The sequence below is a fragment of the Vanacampus margaritifer genome, chromosome 15 (genome assembly GCF_051991255.1).
Source record: "Vanacampus margaritifer isolate UIUO_Vmar chromosome 15, RoL_Vmar_1.0, whole genome shotgun sequence".
NCBI classification, from domain to species: domain Eukaryota; kingdom Metazoa; phylum Chordata; class Actinopteri; order Syngnathiformes; family Syngnathidae; genus Vanacampus; species Vanacampus margaritifer.
Window position 1 is genome coordinate 21,713,123 of NC_135446.1, and position 25,279 is coordinate 21,738,401.

General features: G+C 43.8%; 1 protein-coding gene across 11 annotated transcripts in view; it reads left to right on the plus strand.

Annotated features, from left to right (window-relative positions):
• Positions 1 to 25,279, plus strand: part of cacna1c (calcium channel, voltage-dependent, L type, alpha 1C subunit) — a 116,837-nt gene that overhangs the window by 34,401 nt on the left and 57,157 nt on the right. For all 11 annotated transcript variants that reach the window (XM_077544262.1, XM_077544252.1, XM_077544254.1 and 8 more), the window contains exon 3: positions 1,292 to 1,397. In XM_077544262.1, the coding sequence (XP_077400388.1) occupies positions 1,292 to 1,397 (106 nt within the window). The remainder of the gene's footprint in view (positions 1 to 1,291; positions 1,398 to 25,279) is intronic.

A 25,279-nucleotide genomic window follows, 5' to 3' on the forward strand; every position in this document is an offset into this window, starting at 1 on the left:
GGCTTAAAAACATTATGGCTGTTTTAAAGGCTACAGTAGCAGCAGCAGGATCCATCACTGCAAAACCAACAAACCATTTTTTTTCTTCCTAATAATAAAAACGGATATTTGATGCTTCCATAGGTTGTCGTTGGGCTTGTACTATCAGAACATGCACTCTGTGGACAAAAATATTGGGACATGAAGCAAACTCAACCAAACTCTTTCACTCACATTCAAGTGTCCAAAAATCAGGTTCGGAGCCAAGTATGACAAGTTTGTCCGTTATTTTTGGAGTCCAATAACAACAAGCCGTCTCTCACGTAATGAACATCAGAGTCAAAAGTATTCAACAAAATAATTCCTTTAACAAAAGACAATAAAGAACAATTTTTAGGGCAACATAGCAGACCAGTAAGCTCGTTGCCAGCTTTAAGTAAAGTTACTGCATTTATTCAGATTACCGATTATAAATTAGAGGAGATAGATAATGAAATGTCTTTATGTTTGTTTAATTATGTCATTACTGTATGTTTTTCTAAAGTACAATATTATAGTGCTGTGTTTTTAAACACCTAATACAGTATAATTGTTTGTTTTTGGGGAGGTTGGAGTGAGTCAATGGCATTTGCGTTCCTTTCAATGGAGAAAGATGATTGATGTATTGTTATTATTATTATTATTATTATTTTTACAGTTTGTTCGGAATAGATGTCCAACAGTAAAGTGCTGGCACAGAAAATGCCACACTATATCCTGAAACAGCATTTTTCTGCTAGCTGTACATGCTAGCTAGCTAGCTGAGGGAGAATGGAGAGACGCAAGGAAAGCGGAGAGGTGGAGGGAGTAATTGTGCTGATGAAAAGCAGACCTCCTCTGTTTCTCCTTCTCGTTCTCCCGCTGGCTCTCGCTTACTCGCCCGGCCAAAAATAATGAGGTCACTCGCCTCTCAAGGACCTTCCACCCCCAACCCCCCAAAAAGTGTCTTTCCCTCTTTCCCCAGCCACATCCTGTCGTCCACGCGACAGCGCCCATATTTGGGCATGCGCGCTCGCTCCCCGACAACATACACACAAGTGGGCCCATAGATCTTATGGTTAGCAGCTTTAATGTTCTTCCATGTGTGCACAAAATGATGTTTTCACAGTAAAGATTGAAGCATTGATCAGGATGACAAATTCCACCTGTTATAAAACGGGGATGCTGGCGTTCACGAGCGAGCCGGCCCGGGAATCGATGGCAATCTAAGTAAGACGAATGGAGCCACCGACGCTGATTGTTGTGTATTCCTTAATCCGCCTCCTCCTCTCAGACCGTTCGAGATCATCATCCTGATGACCATTTTCGCAAACTGTGTGGCCTTAGCTGTCTACATTCCCTTCCCCGAGGACGACTCCAACGCCACCAACTCCAATCTGGTGAGTAGCGCTCACGTTTGAATCAAAATATGCGAGTATGTTGACGCTTTTAATTGACGAAATGCTAACTTGACACGCTTGCTGTGAATTGGCATTGTTATTATTTGGGGGATTTTGGTGCTAATTAAGTCTTTTTGCAAAGATGGCAAATCCAGGTCCAAAAAGTAAAAACCCTGCCACAGTTTGGCTTTAGCCTAGCTAGTGCTCGTTTACCTGCTAGGGAGCGAGTAGCTAACTAGCTAGCACCAGGAGCTGTGGTAGGGTTTTTACTTTCCTAGCTAGCTCACATGGTGCTTGTTTACCTGCTAGGGAGCTAGTAGCTAGCTAGCTAGCTAGCACCAGGGGCTAGGGTAGGGTTTTTACTTTCTGTATTTTTGGCGGGAAAGTTGTCACATGGTCGCCATGCATGTTGGCACGTGCGAACAACGGCTGTCCTCTGAATGACGCTCATTGTTTGTGCCGTAACAATGGTGGCGGCGGAAACGGGGGGTTTCGTTTGTAATAAAAAGTCTGGCGATCAAAGTTAAAGAATCATTCTCCAGATGAATTCCCAGCCGGCTGTTTGGTTACTTAGCTTGTTTGGATTGGGAATTGCTTGAGCGCTCAGCGGAATGTCGTGTACTCTGATGACGTCCTGAAAAATATCTTGTATAACAGTTGATTTTCCATTTGGCAAAACCTGAGTGCTCACCGCCGCTTGACTGGAGCGCAGTGTGTGCGTCTGTGCGTCATTGCTTGTGTGTGTTTGTGTGTGTGTTGCGTGTGAGGTTGCTAATCCTTGTGAGGCCGCGTAACATCTGTCACACTGTCCTTCTTTCATTCTTTCTAAGAACGCCGTTGCCACATTGGACGTGATACATTTTGTGCCTTCGGAAATCAGGACAAAACAAACCGTTTTGTCCAAATCCATTTTTGGACAGTTATAACACATACATCCTAACTGCTCGGTATGTTCAATCTGTCAGCCATGTTGTGGAAGATGTCGCAGAACTCTTAGAGGTAAAGTGGCACCGCATGTTGTCTGGTACATTAAATACATGCCTCAATAAATACATGCACGCAGGCAAAATAGTAGGGATGAGTGTACAACCTAAACAAAGTTTGAGTGGCCAAGCTGTGTTGACAAATGTCTCACCAAATATTTCTGAAGTGGCGCCATTTTGCCTCCTATGTCATGCAGCAGCGAACTCTTAAAGTGACAGTAACCAAACCAGCGTTAGTGTAATTTAGGCAGCTTTCAATATTTGTCTCATTTTGCATTATCGGACCAATACAAATCACGTCATTTTTTCTCAATATCGGTCCGATAATTATTGGGACGATAGTTATGCCTCCCTACAAAATATTTAGGTAAGATTTCCTCATAGCTGTTTGTCTGCTACCTCAATATACTTGAATTTTACTCAGGATCGGACCGAATGGGAAATTCGTGGTGTCGAACTCCAACATTATGGCAATAAAGTGTGATGAAATGGTCCTAGAAGCCATGATAAACAAAAACATTGAGCATATGATGGAATTCCATGCAAATGTGTCCCAAGTGAACAGAATAGTTGTTGACATCGCCGTGACATCAGAGCTTTTCCAGCCATCTCGCGTTGGTGACCTTTTGAGTTTTCACACTTTTGACAATCGTATCAGAATAACACGGAGGAGCAAATTTTTGATGCCATTTGAATAAATGAATGATGATTATTGATGTAAGGAGCGGGCAGAGTGTGTGAGTCAGTGGGAACGTAAATAGTCTGCCACTCAAGCCGGACGGCTGTTGTCCGCCTTCCCCTCATTACAAATGCACACATACATTATTAGAACATCCGCTGTTTCCGATCCATTTGCCGCCCTGCCGTCACGTTATGATTTGAGCATGAGAAGCATTTTTTACCCTCTGTGAGGCATTCAAATTCTTTCCACGTGTATTATTCCACCTCTGAACGGTGTCAGAATGTGTAATATGATGTATACCCATGCATGGGTCCAATGTACACGACTGTATTAAAATAATGGTCCCATCAATATGCACCTGCGTGACTCGCTTTGAGGGCCGCTCGCCAGTTTGCATAATTAATGTGAATTGAATGGACGCTTTAATCATAGGACAATTATAAACCAGCACGCCTGCTATTATGCTAGACTTTAATTTGTATGTATTTATTTTTTTCTATAAAAAGGCCAAAAGCAAACCTGCTAGACTCGTGTGGTGTAGTCGTGTATTGTCATTTTAGTCTTTGTGATACACGAAGAAGCAATATGAGCTGTTTTCATTGCTTTTACTTTTTATCACAGTTGCGTTTTATTCTACTGCAATGTTGTTACATAAGCAGACGCAACAGTTAAACATACACACGCACAGAGTTGACATTACTTATGCAACTCCGCAGATCCCTCGTATCGCTTACAGTGCCCGTTTTCTATTTCCGTCACGCATCCCATAATGAGCCGCCCCGTCTCCTTGACGACGAGGCCAATAATAGCAGCGCGAGGAGAGGGAGGTTGTCATGGATATGGTAACCGTAGCGATGCTCCTCGCATGTCCTCGCTTTGCAGAGACGGAGGAGAGAACAAATGTGCAAAAGTCTCTCCCGCTCGCTCTCGTCGGTGGCAATTATTGTTTTAATTAAAACTTTATCTGCACACTGAGACATTAACAGCCGCCCAACTGCTATTAGGCGATAAATAGCAACCGAATCCATGCATCGGCAAACAAACGTGTCGCTCGTTAAATTGTAAACTTTAATCGAGTGATATAATATGCGGCCGTAAAAGTTTTACAGCTGGCAAAGTATTTATTTGAATGCATTAGCAAATCACACTCACGCATAGATGCATTACTCTACGCACTATGGGGTGACAGAGGGGAAGTGGGCGGAGCTTAACAATTCTGCAAGACTGTGTCATGCTGCACTGATGACTCACTGATGGCACAAACACATTAAATAGGAATAAGTCCTTTTGGAAATGCACGCGAGTTGGCAGACTCGCACGCATCGAGTACATTCGGGGCTGTTGCTCAAAGCTTAGCAGGATTAGCCACTTTGAAAAACAAAATAGATCATTGCGTCTTTTTACAATCTGCAGGCAAAGCGCCCCGCCCTTAAAGTACGCTTTGGTGTTACAATTGACGGCTTACGACACACGACAAAACATGCCGGGATATTTTTTGAACCCACTTGTTGGGTAGCTGTGGATTTTGCGGGTTCATTACTTTGACCCAGCAGATTAGGTTTAAGATTGGATTTGGGCGGGCTGAAGAGCTGAAGCTGGCGGCCATTTTAGACAATTTTGTTGTCGACCGAGGTAGAAGTAAAGGGTTGTTTACATCTGCTAGGTGAAAAATAACATTTTGGTTCAAATAAAAAATTGGAGCGACCCGCTATTTGGGTCACTTGTGGTTGTTGTATCAAAAAATCGTTTTTTTTTTTTTTTTCAAAGTAACCCAGAAAGTTGGGTCAAATTGACCCAAATGGCGGGTCGCTCCAATTTTTGGACCAAAATGTGGTTATTTTTCACCCAGCATTTCTAAGAGTATCTTTTTAACCACCGCTACACTGATAACCTGGCAACCCATGGTAGCTTTAACCCATCGGTATGTATTATTATTTTTTTGCCCTCTTTGGATCAAAATCTTGACCCAAATTATTACTGGGTAAAACCCTCAACCCAGTCCGTGGGGTACAATCTAAAAACAGTTGGGTCAAAAATAACCCAATTATGGGTTAAAAAGGGATTGATCTCATCTGTGTCAATTTGAGCCAAATTTTGTGGTTAATCATTTAACATAAAAAGTTTGGTCAAATGAATAACCCACAAAACAATCCCATTTTTTTTTTACTTAAAAAACAAATATTATAATTTTTTTACTTGCTTTGTTTACTTCCCCTCTCTCACTTTATTTGGATTAAATGAATAACCTAAAAAGCGTGGATAATAAAAAGTGGCTTTTGGTTTTGTTTGCGCATGTAAACAATCCCAATTGCGCAACGTGAGGTCATGCAGACAGTCAACTATAATCGAATCTAAATGTGCTGGAACTCCTGAGTCATGCGGAGTTCCTGTATTTAGTGGCTAAACTGCAAGGATAATAAAGCCATGTAACTCCTCCCGAGCTCAATTACAATGATCTCCTGGCAGAAGTGAATTTTTAATGTCAGTCATTTGCAAATATTCAAGTTTCAGCAGCAAGATGTCAGTCACCACCTTGATTTTTCTCCCCTCTCCCTGACGCTGTGGCATTTTTTTTGTTTTTTTGCAACCATTTTTCACCCTCCCTCTTTTGCATCTTGAAGCCATCAGCGTGCTGATGAAGAAACAGACCTCAGCATTGCTCTGCATATGGCTGCCATTGTGTTGCGTTAAATAGCTCGCTGCGCCATTTCCAAGGCGACAAGCTAAATGACAGGTTACTGTACACAAATATTGAATAAATGTTTGAGAGGCAGGTCAAGCATGTGACGCACAAACAAGAAATCCTCAGTGAAAAAGAAAAAAGGAATGTAACCGGCAATTGGAGACAGCTTGCATGCGTGGGTGTGATTTGATGAGGACGGTACCAAAAACAGGAGTTTTTAGCTTTTCCGCTCTGTGGCTTCTGCGAAGGAAGCCCCTCATTTGCATGTCTAGGAAACACACACACATACACGGGTCAAGGCCTGCTTAATCAAACCAGCTGCAGGCTGCAAATTGGGATGTGACAACTCCATCGTTGGCAGACTCGCTAGCCACTACATTAGGTACTACTGTGTGAACAACCAAAGCTTTTTTTTGGAGTCAACAATAACATGTCACAAATTGCTGCTAATTTGACAAATAGTTGAGGTTTACTGTCAAACTCTACATCAAACAAAGAGAATTACACATTGTGTACAGCGCTTAAAACAACCAGCTTTGCCTTAAGAATGGGCTGCTAGCTTAATGCTACAATATCATGGAAAAGGCATTGACATGCTAATGGTTAGCATTGAAAACTGTGGTTTTTATCTACCTCACTTTTACTATCCAGGTGAGATCTAATAAACGACTAAACTTCTGTCAACACAATAACGTTATGCTTAATATCGTCGTCTGCGCTGTCATACTGAGAGCTGGTTCTAATATTTCATAAGGCAATCCATTATTTGGAATCTTTGCTTCAGCGCTTGTATTGGATCTCATTAGATTGTGCAGCCATACTTAATGTTGCCGCTTGTATCGGTGTATTGACCCAGAGTAAAGAATAATGCAACTGAGGGAATGAGACGTAGCACACTCCAAAGCTGTGATACTACTTACTGTATATTATGTAAGGCTGACTCTGCTTTTTTTTCTTTCTGTCTCTCACCCACTGTAGTGCGCACAATATACTATCGTTTGATTTATCAGGCCTACAAGAGGCTCTGACACGGCAGGATGCTGCGTGCTAGCATGCTGAATAATCACGAATGTGATCGTGTTTCTGTTACGGAAGCCAGACGAGAACAGGGACATCGTCAGGGTCCACTAATACACCTGGAAGAACGAACCGACTTTTTTTCCTTTTTTTTTATTTTTTTTTTTTACACATTTTGAAACCAGGAAGTTGTGTGGAATTTCAGAAATGTTCACGTAAGTTTCCTGCGCACGGTCCCAGTAATTAGAGTCACTTTGGTTCCACTTAGTGGAAGTAGTGGCAGAGGCAGCCGGCGCAGAATGATGAAAGAGCAGAAAAGGACGTCACTTTCCTGCTAAAATATTCAAACGAGTGCTGCATGATGCGTCACCCTGTCCCACGCCGACACGGAGGAGCGCCCCCCCCCCCCCCCGCCCCAAAAGAAGCACCAAAAGTAGCACGCAGGAGCCGGCAGCCATATTTTAGCATTCTGAACTTCCTGTTCACACACTCATCGGATTCAAAATGACTTCATCGTTTACAGGAGGGAATTGCAGGCGAGAGAGCGCGTTGGTAAATGCCAAAATTCGGCATGTTTGAAAAATAAGCACGATGAACGTAACCCAACTAGTGTGCTGCCTAAACAGGCTTGCAAGGAATCGGAACAAGAATTATGGTAGAAAACAATTTTCAGCTGAAAAGTGACTGACCCAGTTTTGTTGTAAACAATGCGAGTCAACAGAGGTGGCAGAATTACTCACATATTTTAAAGTTCTAATTCAACTCTTTTACTTGTAAAGTGAATTCAGAGATTTCTTTCTAAATATATTTGTTTAAAGATTTGTGTTGAAAACATGAAAAGACAGAAAGAACTATGCTGTACTGAATTGCAGAGATATAGCGCTAAACTCTTTTTCTCCATTTTAGTTTTCCTATTTTGGGGGTGTGGCTTAGCTCACACACTGTAACGCACTTAAGTGTCGGCCATGTTTTGCTCCTCCCGCTCACATTAGTTGTTATCCAACGCAATTGTAAGTTACTTAGTTAACTTATTACTTAGCCCATTTGTACCACTGGCGTGCAGTTAGCTAGCTAGCTAGCTAGCTATGCTTACACCCCAAACATGCATTTTTCCTGGAGTCTCTGTTAAGTTGAGTTAAGTTGTTCATTTAAACTTGAAGATTTTTTTTTTTTTATTAGCTCTGAGCCTCGGGCGTTTTCTCCCTGTTGCTAAATTATAACACATTTCTAAAATACTGTTTGGTCTTCCCGTGTTGAGTATATTTGTACAAATGTAAACCGAACAGACCCGGCAGCTCTCTCCCGCGCGTCAGCCGCCGCCCGCTAACCTTCGACGTTCCTTTCATCCACGCCGCTCGGCCTCGCTGTATGAGACAAGAACAACTGGCGTTCGTCAGGAAGGAGGAGCTTCAGTCAACTTGTTGAGTGCAGCGACTCGACGGACTGCATCGGGGGAATCAAGTCAGATTTTTGGGTGAGAGGAGAAATCAGGCAGTAAACGCTCTTCTTGTGCAGCTGTAAATTCCACACGCGGATCCAGCTTGGGAGTTTCTGGAAACATGCATCAGAAAAATGCAAGTCCTTCATTGGAGCAAGAGAATTCACCTGCTTTGGCACCTTTAAACTGAACTTGATCCATATAGTGCAGCAAAATGAACTTGAGTTCATCTTTTTGACAAGCTGAAAAAAATGGCTGGCAATGAAATGCATTGTGGGGTTCCAGTTGAATTATGACTCATCTACAACCATTTGTTTCACTTAAACTCGTTCATTTCTATGTACGTGTGAAAGCGTTCTCTCTCTTGCGCCGTCCCTTCAGTGAAAATAAAAAATGGCTACACAGGTTTGCATCAAGCTTGACAGAAGGTGTGCGCGCTTGTGTTTTTTGTACGTGCGAGACAAGCGGGCACAAAGTAAGTCGGACATAAAGTTCAAGTCCTGTCTGTTGGGAAACTATTTATGACACTCGGCTGAAGTGGAGATTTGTCAGAAGGACGGACAGGAAATGGAAGCTGATGGCGCCACCGCTTGCACACGCAGTCAGTAACGAAGCACGCAGGTCAACGCACATCCAAGAGACGCACGCAAGCCGCAAGCTGTCACACTGAGCCCGGCACGCTTAATCCATATTGTGCTGCGGGTCCGTCAAGCTACCTGACAGGTGCATTCGAGTGTGTGGGAAAGGCTCATTGCAGAAATGATGGCATCGTTAAGTAAAGACGGAGGACCGTCAGTTCAGTTCAATTCTACCAGAATTACTAGAAACACTTTAACCTAATACAAAAAAGCTCAAAATGTATTGAGGCGCCCTCCTCTGGCAATTTATTCTCAGTCGGCATGTATCGAGTTTCTATCCGACTGGATTGTAATGAGTTCGATTTTCGGCATTCACGCAACGGCCGGGTTATCTACTGTCGATATCGAGCACATAGCAGCAAGATGAGCCTCGGTACCGTTGACTTACCTGAGTGGATAAACCTTTGCAATAAACGCGCCACCGACAGGAGAGTAACCTCACTCAAGTGGGCTGCTTTCAATTAACGGGTGGGTTTTCCACCAGAGGGCTTTAACGTGGCTATCAGACATATTGAGGAGCCATCATGGCGGCGGCGCAAGAGACCACGCACAGCGAGCCGTTTGGACGGCGGCCCGGGCAGATGGAGACCGACGCCAAGATTGGGCGATAACGTAGCCCAGAGGACACGGCAGGCGAAAGGCGCACGTGCAACGCGCACGCGTCCTGTCAGTCTTGCCAAATGCAATGTCAATGAGCGATGACCAAAAAGTCCGTCATGCGCGCAGTCTTGTGTTTTTATAACTTTTCTAATGCTTGGAGAAATGACAGCTCATTACCAATGAAGAGAGCCCTTGTGTGTGTAGCTAACATGTCGTTAGGACTCGTAGCGCTAATTCCTCTCCAATTAGGCTGGCTGTGACATGAGGACCAGTGAAGGAGCCCTCGGCACAAGATGAGACCACTCAGAGCCCCCACGCAAACCTCATTCCACACACCACTTCAACAATCCCGGCTAATCGTTACCCAATACAATATGGCCATTAGCATGAGCGCGCTAATGTTTCCGAGAATGACTCTTTCTTTGATATGAAAGGATTTGAAGTTGATTTGGACTTTTTTTAAAGTTCTTTTTAGGCGGCTGAGTCTGAGGATGTGTCTATCTGTTTGGTCTTGTAGATGCTTTAATTGGGCAGTGTTAGCATAGAGTTAAAAATATGAAATTACATCAAAAATAACCACCCATTACTTAGTATTTCTTCAACAAGTTGCCCTTTTATTTTTTTTATTTTATTTTTTTAAACAAATAATTAAGACAAGCTACATCTAGCCACATAGTAAATTAATATTGGCTTTCTAGCACACTTTTGGATTTAGATTGACCTCATAATATTGGACTATAATGTTTCCTTGGGCACCATCGACTATGTGTAAAGCTAATTTCATGTAAAGCAGCTGCAAAAAAAGGAAACATGATATAGTGGGAGAATACAACCACACAAACTAACAATCAAACCGCCAGTAGCCGTTAGCCAGCTAGCTTGCTAGCTTATTTCGTTGTATATCACAAATAACCACAAGAAGCCAAGCAGCCGACCGATGCCTAAAGCTGCTTGTTACCGTCTTTGCAAATACCGACGTGTCTGGACCGAGTACAAAAATGTCGCCTGGATTTTTAACATTGTGTTCACTGTCTTCCTGTCCGCCCCCGCCATTAAAACGTCAATTCAACGCTGAGGATGCTGCCTCCGCCATCCTTGCTCACCTTCTTTTGTCCAAACATGGTCAACGGCTCGCGGTGCGATAAACATCTCGCTCCCGCTCTCGCTGGGCGGACACAATGTAACCAAAAGCCGTCTTCTGTCGTTGCCGCTCTACAACTGGAGTGTGAAACTCTCAGTGGGAGATCAGTTTTGCTCGCCTCATTTATGCGCTTACCAACCACTTATAAATGGCGCGGCGCACCACTCAAGCGTGTGTTTTTTGGCTGGTGGATCACCTGAAAGAGGGCTGGACTCTGGCATTTTGACTTTTGTTTAAAAGGCCCGGCCCAACTTGGGACCCACCCTGCCTAACGCGTCTAGTTCTAGTGGTGCAACGGATCACAAAAGTCACGGTTCAGATCGGATCACGGATTTGAGTGACGGATCGGATCGTTTTTCGGATCAGCCACACACAAAAAAAAGATTAATAGTACTTTGTCTTTTTTTTGTAAAGCACTTTTTCCATTAAAAAAAAAAAAAGCCAAATCAATACAAAATGTCTAATATAGCCATTTAGGTTTTAGGAACACAAGTTTTAAATGCAATATAAGGCAGAAACATTCTTACTTTATACATGGTCCATGTGTAAAGTAACAAGGTATTAATGGCTATAATCTAAACAGCTAAGTTTGACATTTTGAGTTGAATGTTTTACTTTTTTAATGGGCAAAAGTGTTTTATGAAATAAATGAAGACAAAGTTCTATTTATCCTTTTCTTCTTTTTTTTTTTAGATAATGAAAAGACCTCTACGTGCAATTTAAGGCGGTTCCCTTCCTTTAAACATGGAACTGAATCACAAAGTAGACTTGGTCCAGAATATTGAAAAATAATTCAAGTAAGCTGTCAAACGTATTTATCAGCCGGCAGCCACACACTCAGACAGTCGTTGGTCATGCTAACATGCTAGCCACTTACGTGACGTCGGAGACTTCTGCCGTGTCATAAAATGACGGCGTAATTAATTAGCGAATTCTTAGCGTCCTAAATTAGCGAATGAATACGTGCTCGTGACAGCGTTGCGTTGATGTTGCTTGCAACTACAATGCCAATCAACTACGATAAGTAACGTCTAAAAGGGAAGTCAAGTTAGCCGTCACGCCACGACGTGGGCCAACTTCAAAGTAAAAGTCTGCTAAGGCTATTTGCTTTGCCGTCAATGTATTACTTAATTCTGTCAACTTTATTGCGAAGTCAGACTTAGCGCGTGCACTCCGTTGAGTACGTTTCAGCTTCCTTGACATGTCAGAACGGACTGTGAATGCGCACACGCGCCACCACACGCCACCCATGGCAGTAAATGTAAAGCTGTTAAGCTCGGTCGCCCCGGCAACCAGCTTGTTGCCAGGTAGCAACCGAGAGATGGAGAGTAGAGGAAGAAGAATGAGTGAAATGGGAAAGATAAAATTAGACGTACAAGTGACAGCGTCTTTGATTTAGCGCACGTGTGTAACGCTCGACGACAGACACTTTTAACGGTGTCAGTCGAGCTGCAAAGTGTGACAAGCAAGTCAAACATGCTTTTCATTTCAATCAAGTCATTACGCGCGAGTCTTTTAAGATACCGACGCTCAGTGGCACTTTCTGGTATGTCCAATATGGAGGGCAGCGCGGGGGGGGGGTGGCGTTTCATGGGTGGTGTTGGGAGCGGGAGGGGTTTTGGGTTATGGTTATTCTATTGGCATCATGATGTGTGAATGATTGTGGTTTGATGGGGATTTTTGCCCTCTTGTGAAATCACAAGGATTTTGCTAATAAGCAACAAAGTGAGAGCGAGATTGATGTCAAGGAATGATGACATCTTTGTTGTGTGAGGGTCTCTGTATTTGGGGGAGGAGCTAAGCTTTGCTTGCTGGTAGAAAGATACCGAGTGTTATGGCTGCATGTGTAAGCGGTTAATTAAAAAGGCAAGCCAAGCAGGTCTTGTTGTTGCTTTAAAGTGGACAATATGTAGAATTGTTAGCGATTTTTTTTGTTTTGTTTTTGTTTCAAATGAATTAACATGAAGTTCTTGAATGCCATTTTGCCTCTTGCTGTCGGGTGAAAATGACATCACAGTTGCTCGTTGCTCAGGTAATGACCAATCAAGGCTCACCTGTTTTCTGAAGCTGAGCCCCGAGCAACTGTGATGTCGGTTTTAGTCAACAGCAAGCGACAAAATGGCTGCCCACTGAGATGGAGAAAAATGAATGGATGGATTTTGCTGCTTAAGTCCTATTTCAAAAAGGCAATATTCATCAGAATGCCGTGTTTAGACTAGTAGAGGAACATACAATATACTATTAGAAAGAAAAATGATGGTTTGACTTCCCTTTTTGAAAAATATTTACTATACTGACAAGCGTGCACAAAGTCAGATCTTTTCTACTATCCAGTGACAAAGCCGTATGCTAAAATGCAAGGACGACAAACCGCCACATCATGAGTCGGGCGTCGACATTTTCCAATTCACGGCGTCATTTCAACTCCATTAAATCCCCAAATGAAAAGCTTTGCGAGCGTGGCAGCACACTGGTTGGCGTTAAGCTGGCGCGCTGCAGCGCTCAACCTTGTAGGAAGATGACACGACTCAATCTCTCTGTGAATGGACTGATAAGTGATTCACCCCCAGCCCCCCCCCCCCCATTCCAATCCGTTCTCGTGCATCTACGTGTTTCATTAAATGAGACTTGATTGAAGATTACAACGCGTGTTCGCCCACCAGCAAACCAGTTTCCGTCACGTGTGGGCCAATCTGCGCCGTCGACCCTCATTGGCTCGCTGACGAGGCGGCACGCCGGCTGCACCTCCACGTTATCCGACCACCACATTTGCGAGGCTTGGGCCGAAGGTTGCGTCATCGTCAGCCACCTTCATTTTGGAAACCTGCGAATAAGCCTTCCGGGAGAATTCCGGGGGGGGGGGGGGCAATCAAGGCCCGAAGCGCGCCTGACGGCGGATGAGCATCCCAATCATGACACGGCGGATTGGGACTTTTTATTTTGACACAGCGTGTTTACACTGCAACAGAGCAGGAGCGTAGTGTGTGTGTGTGTGTGTGTGTGTGTGTGTGTGTGTGTGTGCGCGCACAAGTGGATCGCAAGTGAATTGAAGATGGCATTCTAATTAGACGAGGGAACGAGCAAGCGAGGCCGGTGAAAGAGAGAGAGAAAGCAGATAAGACGGAGAAGGAGTCAAAAAGGACACGCACATACCAGCCTGTTGGCACAAGATTCCTCATTTACAAAAAATCATGCAGTAATAATAACCCGCTTTGCCAGGAAACAAGATATTAAATACACATTCCACTGTGGAAAGTGGCGAGACAGAAACATTCGGGGATCGAGTTCCCAAATACACCATTTTGTGTTCCTTTGTGGCTTAAAAACAACTCCACTTGATAGTTTTGGCCCAAGCTTGGATCAGTGGCAGGTGGTATTGGATCCAAAAACAGTAAAAGCAGCCACCATCTTGTGAGTATTTTCCATTATTATATGCACACACACACACGCGTCAATTGATTTGATATACTGTAAGAAAAAGCAGCTTTTACGGGAAGAGTCCTATGAAAATGGGCAGGGCCATTAAAAAGTCCAAATATGGTCGCAGGTGTCGCCGGAGTGTCCTGGCAAGCTCAGCGCGCGCCTCTGCGTGCTTTTAGAACGGCGCTCAAGTCGGACAGGAGACAAACACGCGCACACACGCAGCTTGAGAAAACAGCTCGTTAAAAAGAGAGGCGCGAAGTCCGCACACACATCAAAGACGCGTGTTGCATCGGCATCGTTAGCGGGACAAACCATCTCTTCACTTCACTGTGGACACAAATGATCCGGGGTCGGGTCGGTGGGCTACAACTCGGGTTGAAGCACTTTGAAAAATAATCTGCAATCGCCATTTCATAGGCCATTTTTTCCCGAGCTCTTCTTCCCATGTATTTATTTATTTTGAACAAAAACAAGCATAAATTAATTTGGACTGCAATAAACAAAATCCGATTTCTTATACATAAATGTGAAGTCGGGGGTACGTGAAGGCACTCCAGGGGCTACGTGAGATTTTAGAATATATTTTAAAAGTAAATGTAAGTTCATCAAATCGATTTTCTAATCGGTAGGCTATTCAATTTCAAAACAGCATCTCCCCCATACCAGAATGGTTCGACCCAGAACGGTTCACCTGTCAATCGCTTGAAAACTTTATTTAAAATTCAGTTTGTTATTTCTTTTTGAGAACAGAGCTTTACTATGATCCCAAAAGAGGACACTTTATCTTGATAAAAAATGCGTATGTGCACAAAACTTTATTTATAAGCACATTACGTAACGTGGGCACATTTTGCATCGTTCAAAGTTGTGTGCGGTGACGGAACATTGCCAAGAGGAAAAAGTTGATTTATGTATTTATTTGTTTATTTATTCATTTGATCCCACTAACTCCCAAAGCTTCCATGCAGGCCGCTTGCTTGGTCTTGATTTGATTTTCTGCTGCAAACGTATGCTTGCAAGTAAAAAGCTGTGTGGGCACTTTTGAGCCTCTTACACGCAGGCAAATATTTTATTCACGCCGGCCAATGAGCGAGCACTTTTGCTGTGGCTTTTTGCGTGCGTGCGTGCGTGCGTGGGTGCGTGGGTGCGTGCGTGGGTACGGTCACGCCTTGGGGTCTCGCTTGCCGATGTAAATCGTCAAGTTGATTTACGGCTTTGATTGCTATGGGAGCTTCGGCGAGCGGCACTCGGTGCATGTGTGTGCGCTTGAAGTGCTTTTCAACAGGTGTGTGCCGCAGTCAGCACTGAGACAGATTAGCCGCCGGCCGCGCGAACCCGCTCACACGCGCACGTGGACCCGCGCGAGCTGAGCGGTGTCCCTAAAGCGTCGTGTTAGATGTGGAGTTTGGTGACCGTGCGCAATGACCTCGGCGACCTCTCCCGTCTGTCCTTCAGTTGGGATTAAGTCAAACTGCGTTAGCCAAAAAGGGAAGCTCGTCATGTCTGCGAAGCAAAAGCTGCACCAACATTGGGACTCGTTGGCTTGCAGTCAATATTTGCTCATTGGATATAAAAAGTCTGCACACCACTGTTGAAATGCCAGATTTGGTGATATTAAATTAAATGTGACCTATAACCTGCCTTCCGGCAGGAGATTCAGGGCCCCTGAACCGCTACAAGAACTCATTCCTGCCGACATCCATCAAATTGCTTAATAACCGACATTAACTAAGTGGTGCAATATATATATATAGGAGTGTGTGTGTATTATTTATTTTAATTATCTCTCTCTATTCTGTTGTTTTTCTTACTGTAAACTACTGCTGCACTTCTTATTTAATTTTGATTTTATCTCTTTCTATTCTGTTGTTTTTTCCTTACTGTAAACTGCAGCTGGACGGAGTCCAGGAAAAAGTTCCCCACGGGCAAAATAAAAGTATATCGTATCGTATCGTATCGTATAACCTAGGGAGGGATGTGGCTATTTTTCACAAATTTATAAACAATATCACTTTCCTGTTAATGAAGAAAAGCAAACCGATTGGGCTTCCCACAAAACTTAAAATTCAACAACTTCATTATGTTTTCAAAAGGGGTGTCAGGCGGTTAACGTTGTTAATCGTAATTAATCGCATGACTTTATTAGTTAATTCACGATTAATCTCAAATTTTATATCTGTTCAAAATGTACAATAAAATATTATTTAAGTTTTCATACACATGTTAACAAAAGTGTATTTTTTTTTAAACTTATAGAAAAAGATGTACTATACTGTAAAAAACAAGTGTGATATTGGTTCGTGTTGAGATCATTTTTCTGCCACTAGATGGCATCATTGCATTTGTAAGACATTGGTGACAGCTCAGTGCATTTTTGTTTTCCTTTTAAGAGCTATTTAATCTTTAACATGAAGTGACTTGCGTTGCAACTGGAATTCCCTCAACACAAGCTTTCCAAGTAAGGGGCGCTCATTAATTGCGCGTCCATTTTTTTTTTTAGTGGCATTAAAGGAACTTGAAATCAACTCAAAATGAACGCACTCATTTTGACATCCCTAGTTTGCAACAATATAAAGAAGCTTCAAAAGCAAAGAATTCTCCACCTTGACATCCTCCCTCCTGTCGTCCCACCTGCCATCCTTTCTCCATCACTCCCCGCTCATCTCCTCGATCCCTGCGTCTTCTCTCTCCTTCGCTCTGCCCATACTTTGTCACTCTTCCCATCCATTATTCATGGCGCAGTCACAGTCGGCATGAAAGGGCCCGGCAATATCGCTACGGCAACGACACAGTGGCGGCAGCCGCATTGGATCATGGGAATCTGGGTCATCTCCCAGGAGCGGGAGAGTGCAGGGGTGCAAGGGTGCACGGGAGGGAGGGAGCTGAAGCACACACATGCGGACACGCACACACAAACACACCTGATGGTTGTCCGACCAAAGTATTAGGACAAGAAATGAGACGATGCAGCAGGCGGTGATTTGATGAGATCCCGTCCAAGAACCCGTTCTGATGTTTTGAAAACAATTTAGTTATGCAAGAGTTTCAAAATATTACAAACGCCTCTCAGTATGATCATTTGTTACTCCTCTTCATTTTTTTCTTAAATGTGCCCTCTCAGTCCCAACATAAGTCCCAAATGTTTGAGTGTCCCTGAACGCACCACTGAGGATCTGCTGCGTAAACGAAGATAACGATTTTGCAGCTTTTCATGCCCTTTCCCGCGCCGTCCCACGTTAAGACCGAGAACGAAGGCCACTCTTATTGATCCTGATCATTCCGCCTCCCACCGGTCACGATTGCACTGAGCGTGAATCATCACAGGAATAAAAACTCGATGTCAAGTGGGCCTAAACGGTGAATTCATTAGAGAGAGAAAAATTAAGCGGCGTTGCCCGCTTTGCACAATTCACATCTCAATTATCTCAAAGCTTTCAAATCCTTTCCTAGGAGCCTCTTATCTACGCTCCTTTGAGGAGGCTATGGATTTAACGAGGGAGATCAATATAGGAATATGGGCCTTTACCGGGAGTCACTTCATTACTTTATCTAATTAAAAAGATGCATTCAGGCTCTACATCACAGCTTTATTTCGTCACATGTCGCCGCCATTTGAACAGCCAGCGATGAGAAACGCGCGCGCGCGCACACACACACACACACACACACACACACACACAGAGCAGAGTTACACAAGTGAGCAGATGGTTAAATGTCAGTGGCAGTGAATGAATGGTTCAGCAGCATGACTTTGCATGACATTATCTTTATGGTTTGCACTGCGATGATGAAAAAATGAACAATGAGGAAAATATTAGAGAGCGTATAAGTGTTTTTATGAAGTACAAGGGACTCGGGACATGAAAACTCGGATCCCTGTTGCATTGAGAAAGTGGAATTGCTGTAATGGACGGAGATGTTCCTCTCCTTCTCCTCCTCCTCCTCCTTTGTGCGCTCTGTGGGAACTGGAATGTGGGTCGATGTGAGGCAGAGGTGGGACAATTTTAGATAACTTTTTTCAAAATATCCCACTCTATTCCGCTCTACTCTTCCTCCTCGCTTGGCAGTGTACGTGTCTCTTCTTTACCGCCAACATCAAACATGGTGTTGGCTCATTTGGCCTTGCAGATGACCAAGTTAAGACTGTCAAATATTTCCTTGTTATCTTAGGAGCATTTATTTCACTCCCGGCCATTTTCACTGAAGCAACCCCCTTCGCTCCCGGCTGGTTGACTGGATTTGGACTCATTTTGCAAGGCCCACAGAATAGTGTTCAGTTTCAGTTTTGTATAAATAAGCATTAGAATGTAGAAAGTTTCATCATTATTTACAAACCTGTTGAAAAGACTGTCAAAAAGAGCTTGTTTGCAACATGGCCCTGGTTGATCTCTTATATTCTGCTGCCACCTGCTGGCCGTTTTTTGCAATGACTTTTTTGTAATAACTAGACTTCTGTATGCTCTTGCATAAAAAAAAAAGTCTACATGTTTTTGGGACCATGGCAATATTTAAAATAGAATGTTTTTGCAAAAAAAAAAGAAAAGAAGCTTGAGTGAATTTTGGCCAAGACCGTGAAACTTAATTTGTAAAAATGTCAACAACAACAAAAATCAAACTAGGTAAGGCTAAAACAATGGAATGTAATATGTGACTTTAATGTGGACCTCAAAACTACACATTTCACAGCGAGGGAGGAAGAGGAGGAGACGGAAGAGGAAGCAGGCTTGCTCATGAATGTGCTACCACAGCTGCAATCGTTTACTCTCTTATCTTTTATTAGCAGTGGAGGAAAACTAGGCTGGAAACCAGACAGTCGCCATCAAGCACATTTCTGAGCCAGGCAAACATAAGCAAGCAGACAGTGGCGAGAACCAATCAGCGGAGAGCGCGAGATGTGTCTTCTGGGCACCTCCTACTTATTTTCACCTGCTTGAGTAACATTCTGTGCATGTTCACAGTTGAAATGTGCGCGTAGCACGCCGCTGAATTTTCGCTGTACAGTAGAGACGGAAAGTATCGTGAAAACGTCACAGGGAAATATTTTGTATACTGTCAGGTTCAGTCGACCGAGAACGTTTCATAAACGACAGACAAGGAAGACAAGAGAATTTTTTCTTTGCAAACTTTTTGGCCAATTTTGGGCCCTTTTTCGAATTTCTGCCGTTCCTATTCATTTTCATTTTTGCATTTCTTGAAAATACTAATGGGTGGATGGAAACCCCATTATTTGAAGACAAATAATATGATGCTGTGTGCGGTTATAAATAAATGTTGTAATATTTTCTTCAGGGTTTCACTGGAGCCTTGCAGCAATAGTCGAACGTGTTGTAGCTGCGAAATGTGCAGCCAATGTCGCGGCAGCCAAACAAGTCAAACGCAAACTTTCAAGCTGGCGAGTTCCCGCCCGCGTCTCGGGCTGCACCGCGCGCAAACTGGGGTCTTTCTACTTTCCTGTGGGAGCTGCAAGAAGAAACATAGAACGGCATTTGCCATTTTTCATAACGACTCCCCAGGCTACTGCTTGTCACCCGTCGGAGAGAGATTTCAGGCGCCATCTGTGTGCAAAACACGCAATTAACTCAACGCTGAGAAAATATCCGAATGCCTTATTTGTTGAGTTATCGGACATATTGAGCGGCACATCGAGTGGATCCGCAAACACAAAAGGGCACATCTTCACGTCTGTAAGTGCTCAAACAGCCACGAGCGCCGCGCACGTCCACCGAGTCTATTCTAAGGTACACGCCACGCTAGCGTCAACAAATCACAGTCTCCATTGTTTGGATATACGCAAGTGCATACATGGATACAGCACGGCACGCTCGCCACCATCTAATAATAGAACCTTGCAAAAGTTCACACGGCACATCTTGAGTTGCACAACTTACTAATAAAACCCAAAACAACAATTGTGCCTTTCGAAAGTTAATACTTTCACTTTTGATCGAAACGTTTTTTTTGTTTTTGTTTTTTAAAGCTAATAATTGTCATACTTGATGACATGAGGAAGTCATGTGGCCACGACGTGACGGGTCAATCCAACGTACACTCAATGGACACTTCATTAGGTACACCTACTGCATCTAATCAAGTGGGATTTAGGAAAACTATTTTGCTGCCTTGAGGTACGACTAGTGTACGTAATGTTAACTTATCATTGAAAACACCACAGATGGGCTAATGATTAGCATTAGTAGTTTCAGTGTTAGAATTCTTTAACCAACAGACATTTGAACACAAATAGTGGCGCAACACATGTAGACAGATTATTATAATACAATAAAACTCACACTCCTATATTCTATTTTAAACTTACTCTGTTTCACGTTGCCTGGCTGTATTGAAACTGAAATGTGGATTCCATTTTTTCGGCAATATAGGGTGCTGGAGGCCCCCCGTCCGTCCCTGTTACCTCTTTGCTCACCACTTCTACTGTTTCCGTCTTGCATCTTCATACGATAAGTCTCGATAAGCGGAGGAGGAGAGCGGGTGTCGTTTGCGTTGTACGACAAGCACGTAACAGAGAGCAAAACATGGAGATGGATGTTTGTTGCGATGGGCTCCATTACCTCCTCAAGGGTGATTAATTGACGTCATGGTGTTCATTGATCAAACCTGCAACGGCGCCGGTGGCCCTGTTTGTCGCACGCCGTGCAGCCTGTCACCTACCACGAACACACACACCTTGTTGACAGTGAACTCTGGGAAACAGGAATAAAGAGAAATAAGTACATCATAGAAAAAAGAGAATATAAAGAATTAAAGCCAAAAATGACGCACACACTATAATGAGGTATGCCTTTACATCCACTGGTCTAAACACGCTATTCTGATTTAATATTGCATTTGTGAAATAAGAATTAAGCCAAATAAGCTGCCATTTTGCTCTGTACCGCCCTCTGCTGTCCGTTAAAATTGGCGTCCAAGTGCCCTCGGGCTCGCATTGTAAACAGTTTCCCTTTAACTCATTCACTGCCATTGACGGCTATAAACGTCAAAAATTCATTTGAACTATTGCTATTAGTTTAACATTTTTTTTCCACTTTTGTTAACAAGATTATGAAAATGTACATTTAGAACAGTTCTATTAGTTTGAGCTTTTTTCCCACTTTTGCTAACAAGAGTATGAAAACCTAGATTTTTTTTTATTGTACATTCAGAACAAATATAAAATTTGTGATTAATTGTGAGTTAACTAGTGAAGTCATGCGATTAATTACAATTAAAAATGTTAATCACCTGACGAGATGCTAATTAAAAATTAGGGGCGTCAGGCTATTAAAATTTGTACTCGTAATTAATTACATGACTTCAATAGTTAACTCCTCACGATTAATCACAAATTTTTTTACAGTAAAAAAAATCTAGGTTTTCATACTCTTGTAAACAAAAGTGGAAAAAAAATGTTAAACTAATAGAAAGAGTTAAAATGATTTTTTTTACGTATATAAACGTCAATGGCAGTGAATGAGTTAAATGTGGCGTGGCTGAGTGCGTGCCATCTCTTATTGATCAGATGGATGCGAGCCAGAAGCAGAAGCAGCCGTTTCTGAAAAATGACTAATGTCCTTCTTTTAAATGCTGTCCAGAAATGATGTCGTTGTAAAAGACATTTGTGCAGAAACATTCGCTACTTTCCGCTCACACGTGTCGCTCATATTAAAAACCAGCAATGTTAAGCCATCATGTGGAGATTTTTCACAATCAAATCCAATGTAGGAAGTTGTTTTGATGCTGATTCTCTAATAGAGCGCCGCACCGCCGCTCGCCTTCCTCGCGGTGGAAAGTCAACGTGTGGCAGGGAAGGAAGCAGGAGGAGGAAAAATGGTGCATGTCAGGTGATGAATGAAGTATTGAAGCGGGTCATTTCTCTGTCACAGCCAACAGACAGCGCTTAAAAAGATTCAAAAGAACTTTATAGATATATATAAATATATATTCCCCAAATTCTTCAGAAATGACCAAATATTTTTGCTAAAGGGTAAGCACGGTAAGCTTTCTAACTAATTCGTACCACGATTCGGGAAGCTCCGCCGTGTGCCCATAAAATGCTAACATTGGCCAGAAATGTCCACCCAGTTAGCAACATTGTTTGTTTACAAGCAACATGCATTTCTGACAGCAAAACATCTTCACCAAGACCCATTGCCTTTTAATCGAACCCTTCGGTAATGTCGATTCTTTTAAGTCATTTAACTGGACGCATTTATTGAATGTGTAACTTTGCGATTGCGATGAGCCGAGGACGACAATCGATCTTAGCCTGTCAACATGCAGTAGATCACAATGTGGCTGCAAGGACGTGCTTTATTTCTCTATTTCTTGGTCTCGCTGTCCTAATTGCTTTGTTTACTGTACCACTAACTTTCGTTGTTATTGTGACCATTACAATTTTTCCTCGCTAACTTTTTGACGTGTTAAAGTCGCAGGAATCACTTCCGTCTTGTTTGTGTTTCCGTGCGTGCTCGTGTGTTAGCCCCTCATTAACTTCCCACCCAGAGCTGTGATGTGAACCCCCCACTGAGCCTGGCATGCTCGCGGCCCTTCCCACCCGTCATTATCTCGCTTTTGATCGCCCACCGGCCAGCGCTTATCTGTCGGCCGTCTAATAATCGCATGGTCTCTTTCTTTTCTCAACTTGACCCTTCGGTTACAAAACACACAGCAGACATTTGCATTAAACCACAGAAGAAAAGATGCCAAGCAGTCGTTTGGGTCCGCGGGGAGCGCAGATGTGTGCTAATGGCTTGTTTCATAAGAGAGGACAAACTGTGCTGGGCGTCACGGCACACACACACACACACACACACACACACCGGAAAAGACTCAAACATGATAAACGTACACAGCCAATCCAAATTCAGCATCACGGTCGTCCTTCAGTGCGTCCCCTTATGAGAGCACGTCACTGACGGCAACAAATAACTCCAAGACGGTTGAAATTAATTGGACAATGTATGGAAGGACACAAGGGACGAAGGATGAGGAGGATCCGCATTGCCTCCAGATGCTCAATCTATTAATCTGGCTTTAAACGTGAGCATATTGCAAGCTCCACAAGTGCGCACGCTCCCTCGCTACGTCGCCGCCTCGCTTCCCTCCGGAGCACGCCCATTAGTTCTGCTTGTTCGGGCTTCGATGGAGCCTGTCCCCCCCCCTTCCCACGCCGGTCCCCTCGGAGACTCAGCTGGAGCATCATCAATCTCCCGGCAGCCGGCAGAGAAAACTGACCCCGAGGAGCGATCCCTGCCCGGAACTAAAATGGCTGACATGGGGGCGGGAAGAAGAAGGGGACGAAATGCGGGCGGTGAAAAGGAGGGTCGGCGTCTTTGTGTGTCGGAGCCACGTCGGTTTAGCCAAAAGAAGATTTCACGCAAGGGCACAGTAAAGGCCCGGTGAGGGGAAATACGCATTCAGGATTTTGAGGACAACTTTCAATCCCCCCAAACATGAGAAAAAACACACAAACAGAAAAACATGCACTTTGACATGAAAGCAGAGGAAGTGTTGCATGATCGCTCGTGTTGTACACAAAACTTGCATTGTTGCCGGGTAAAATTCATTGGGCACATTCACTCATACACTACCAGTTGTTTTCAGAGTTACAGTAGATAATGTGCCGGCACTTTCACCAGATAGACAAGTCAGCTTAACAAAAAAAATAAAAAATAAAAATATTTTGACAATACTTTACTGGAAGTTAATTTTTAACAGTAATACTTAAGGATAGTGCTTTTAATAAAAAATAAGATGGCCTTTTTGACTTAACGTAATTGCTTTTAATATCAAAAAAAAAAAGAATCTTTCTGGCTTTCATTAAACATAAACGGTTTACGTGAAAATGCTCACTCTTAGCGCATTGTTTAGTGAGAATACGATGAGGAGAGCCGCCGTTCTGAAGGTGTCCCTCCTCACCTCATCTTTCATTTTACGTTGAGTCACACTCGCTCCGTCCCGGTGTGGAGTGAGGGTGCGAAAAGCTCAAATAGGGTCAAAGCTGAGGCCTTTTTAAAACACGAGAAACAGGTGGACGACAAACTGCCAAGTAGCGCACGAGGGACGGCGAGGAAATGATTGCGAGTGGAAATTTGCCGACAAGACGGAGGCCAGGTGGACGGAAAGGATTGGCCAAACAGCAGCGGCGCGGCTTTGGAGGCGCGGCTAGGAGACGCAAGGGCAAGGATGACAAGCGACTGGCCCAGCACGGCTGGGGGCGGGGCTGTGGACGCAGGTGAGAGACACGGAGGGAGGGGGGGGAATTGAATGAGTCCAGCAGGCCAAGACTTTCAAGGCATTGGTGAAGACACAAGACGAGGGGAACATTTATGAGCAAGAGACACAGGTGGGACGCACACAAGGGCAGGAAGGGAACCATGCAAGAAAGAAAGCCTAAGAAGTGGACAAAGGTGCGAGGATTGGAACAGGTGTCAACTTCCATCCATCCATTTCCTGCCGTTTATCCGAGGTCAGGTCGCGGGGGGCTGCGGCTTTAGCAAGGAAGCCCAGACATCACTTCGTCAAGCGCCTCGATGGAAAACTCGTCGCATCCCCGAGCCGGCCGAGAGACGGGAGTCTTTCCAGCGGCTTCTATGGTCATCTCGGGGCCTGCCGATGGTGGGAAGTGCCCGGAACATCTCGTCCAAACCAGATGGCCGAGCCACCTCAGCCGGCTCCTCTCAAAGTCGAAGAACCGTGGCTGGACTCCGAGTCCCTCCCGGATGAGCGAGCGTCTCACCATTTCTACGAGGGAGCCCAGGAAACTCCTTCCGGCCGCTTGTGTCTTGCTCTTCCGGTCAAGACCCACAGCTGGAGACCTCACAGGTGGGGGTCGGCTTGTAAATCACCACCACGGACGGCGGGTGCGGGACTCACTGCGGACGCTTGGCCGCGTCTTTCATGTGCTTAACTCTTTGACTGCCAGACGTTTTCAGAAAAGGGATGCCGTGGGTGCCAGCCAATTTTAAGCATTTTTGACTGATCTTTCAAGGCCCACAGAAAATTATGTGTTTGGACTATGGAAACACACATACTACCAAATGAAAGATTGGACTGTCATCTTTCATCAGAAAAAAAAGTTTGTTTCTACCTTATTCCGTTTTTGAGTAATCAACAATAGAAAATGGTTAGTTTCACCTCTGTTTTGAAAAAAACGTCTTTTAACGTCTTTGGCACTCCTCCATAGGATTTTACTAAACGTTATTTAACGTTTTTGGCAGTCAAAGAGTTAATGACGAGCGTGTGCGTTGTCGGCGGCAAAAGCCCGCAGTCGCATGCCGC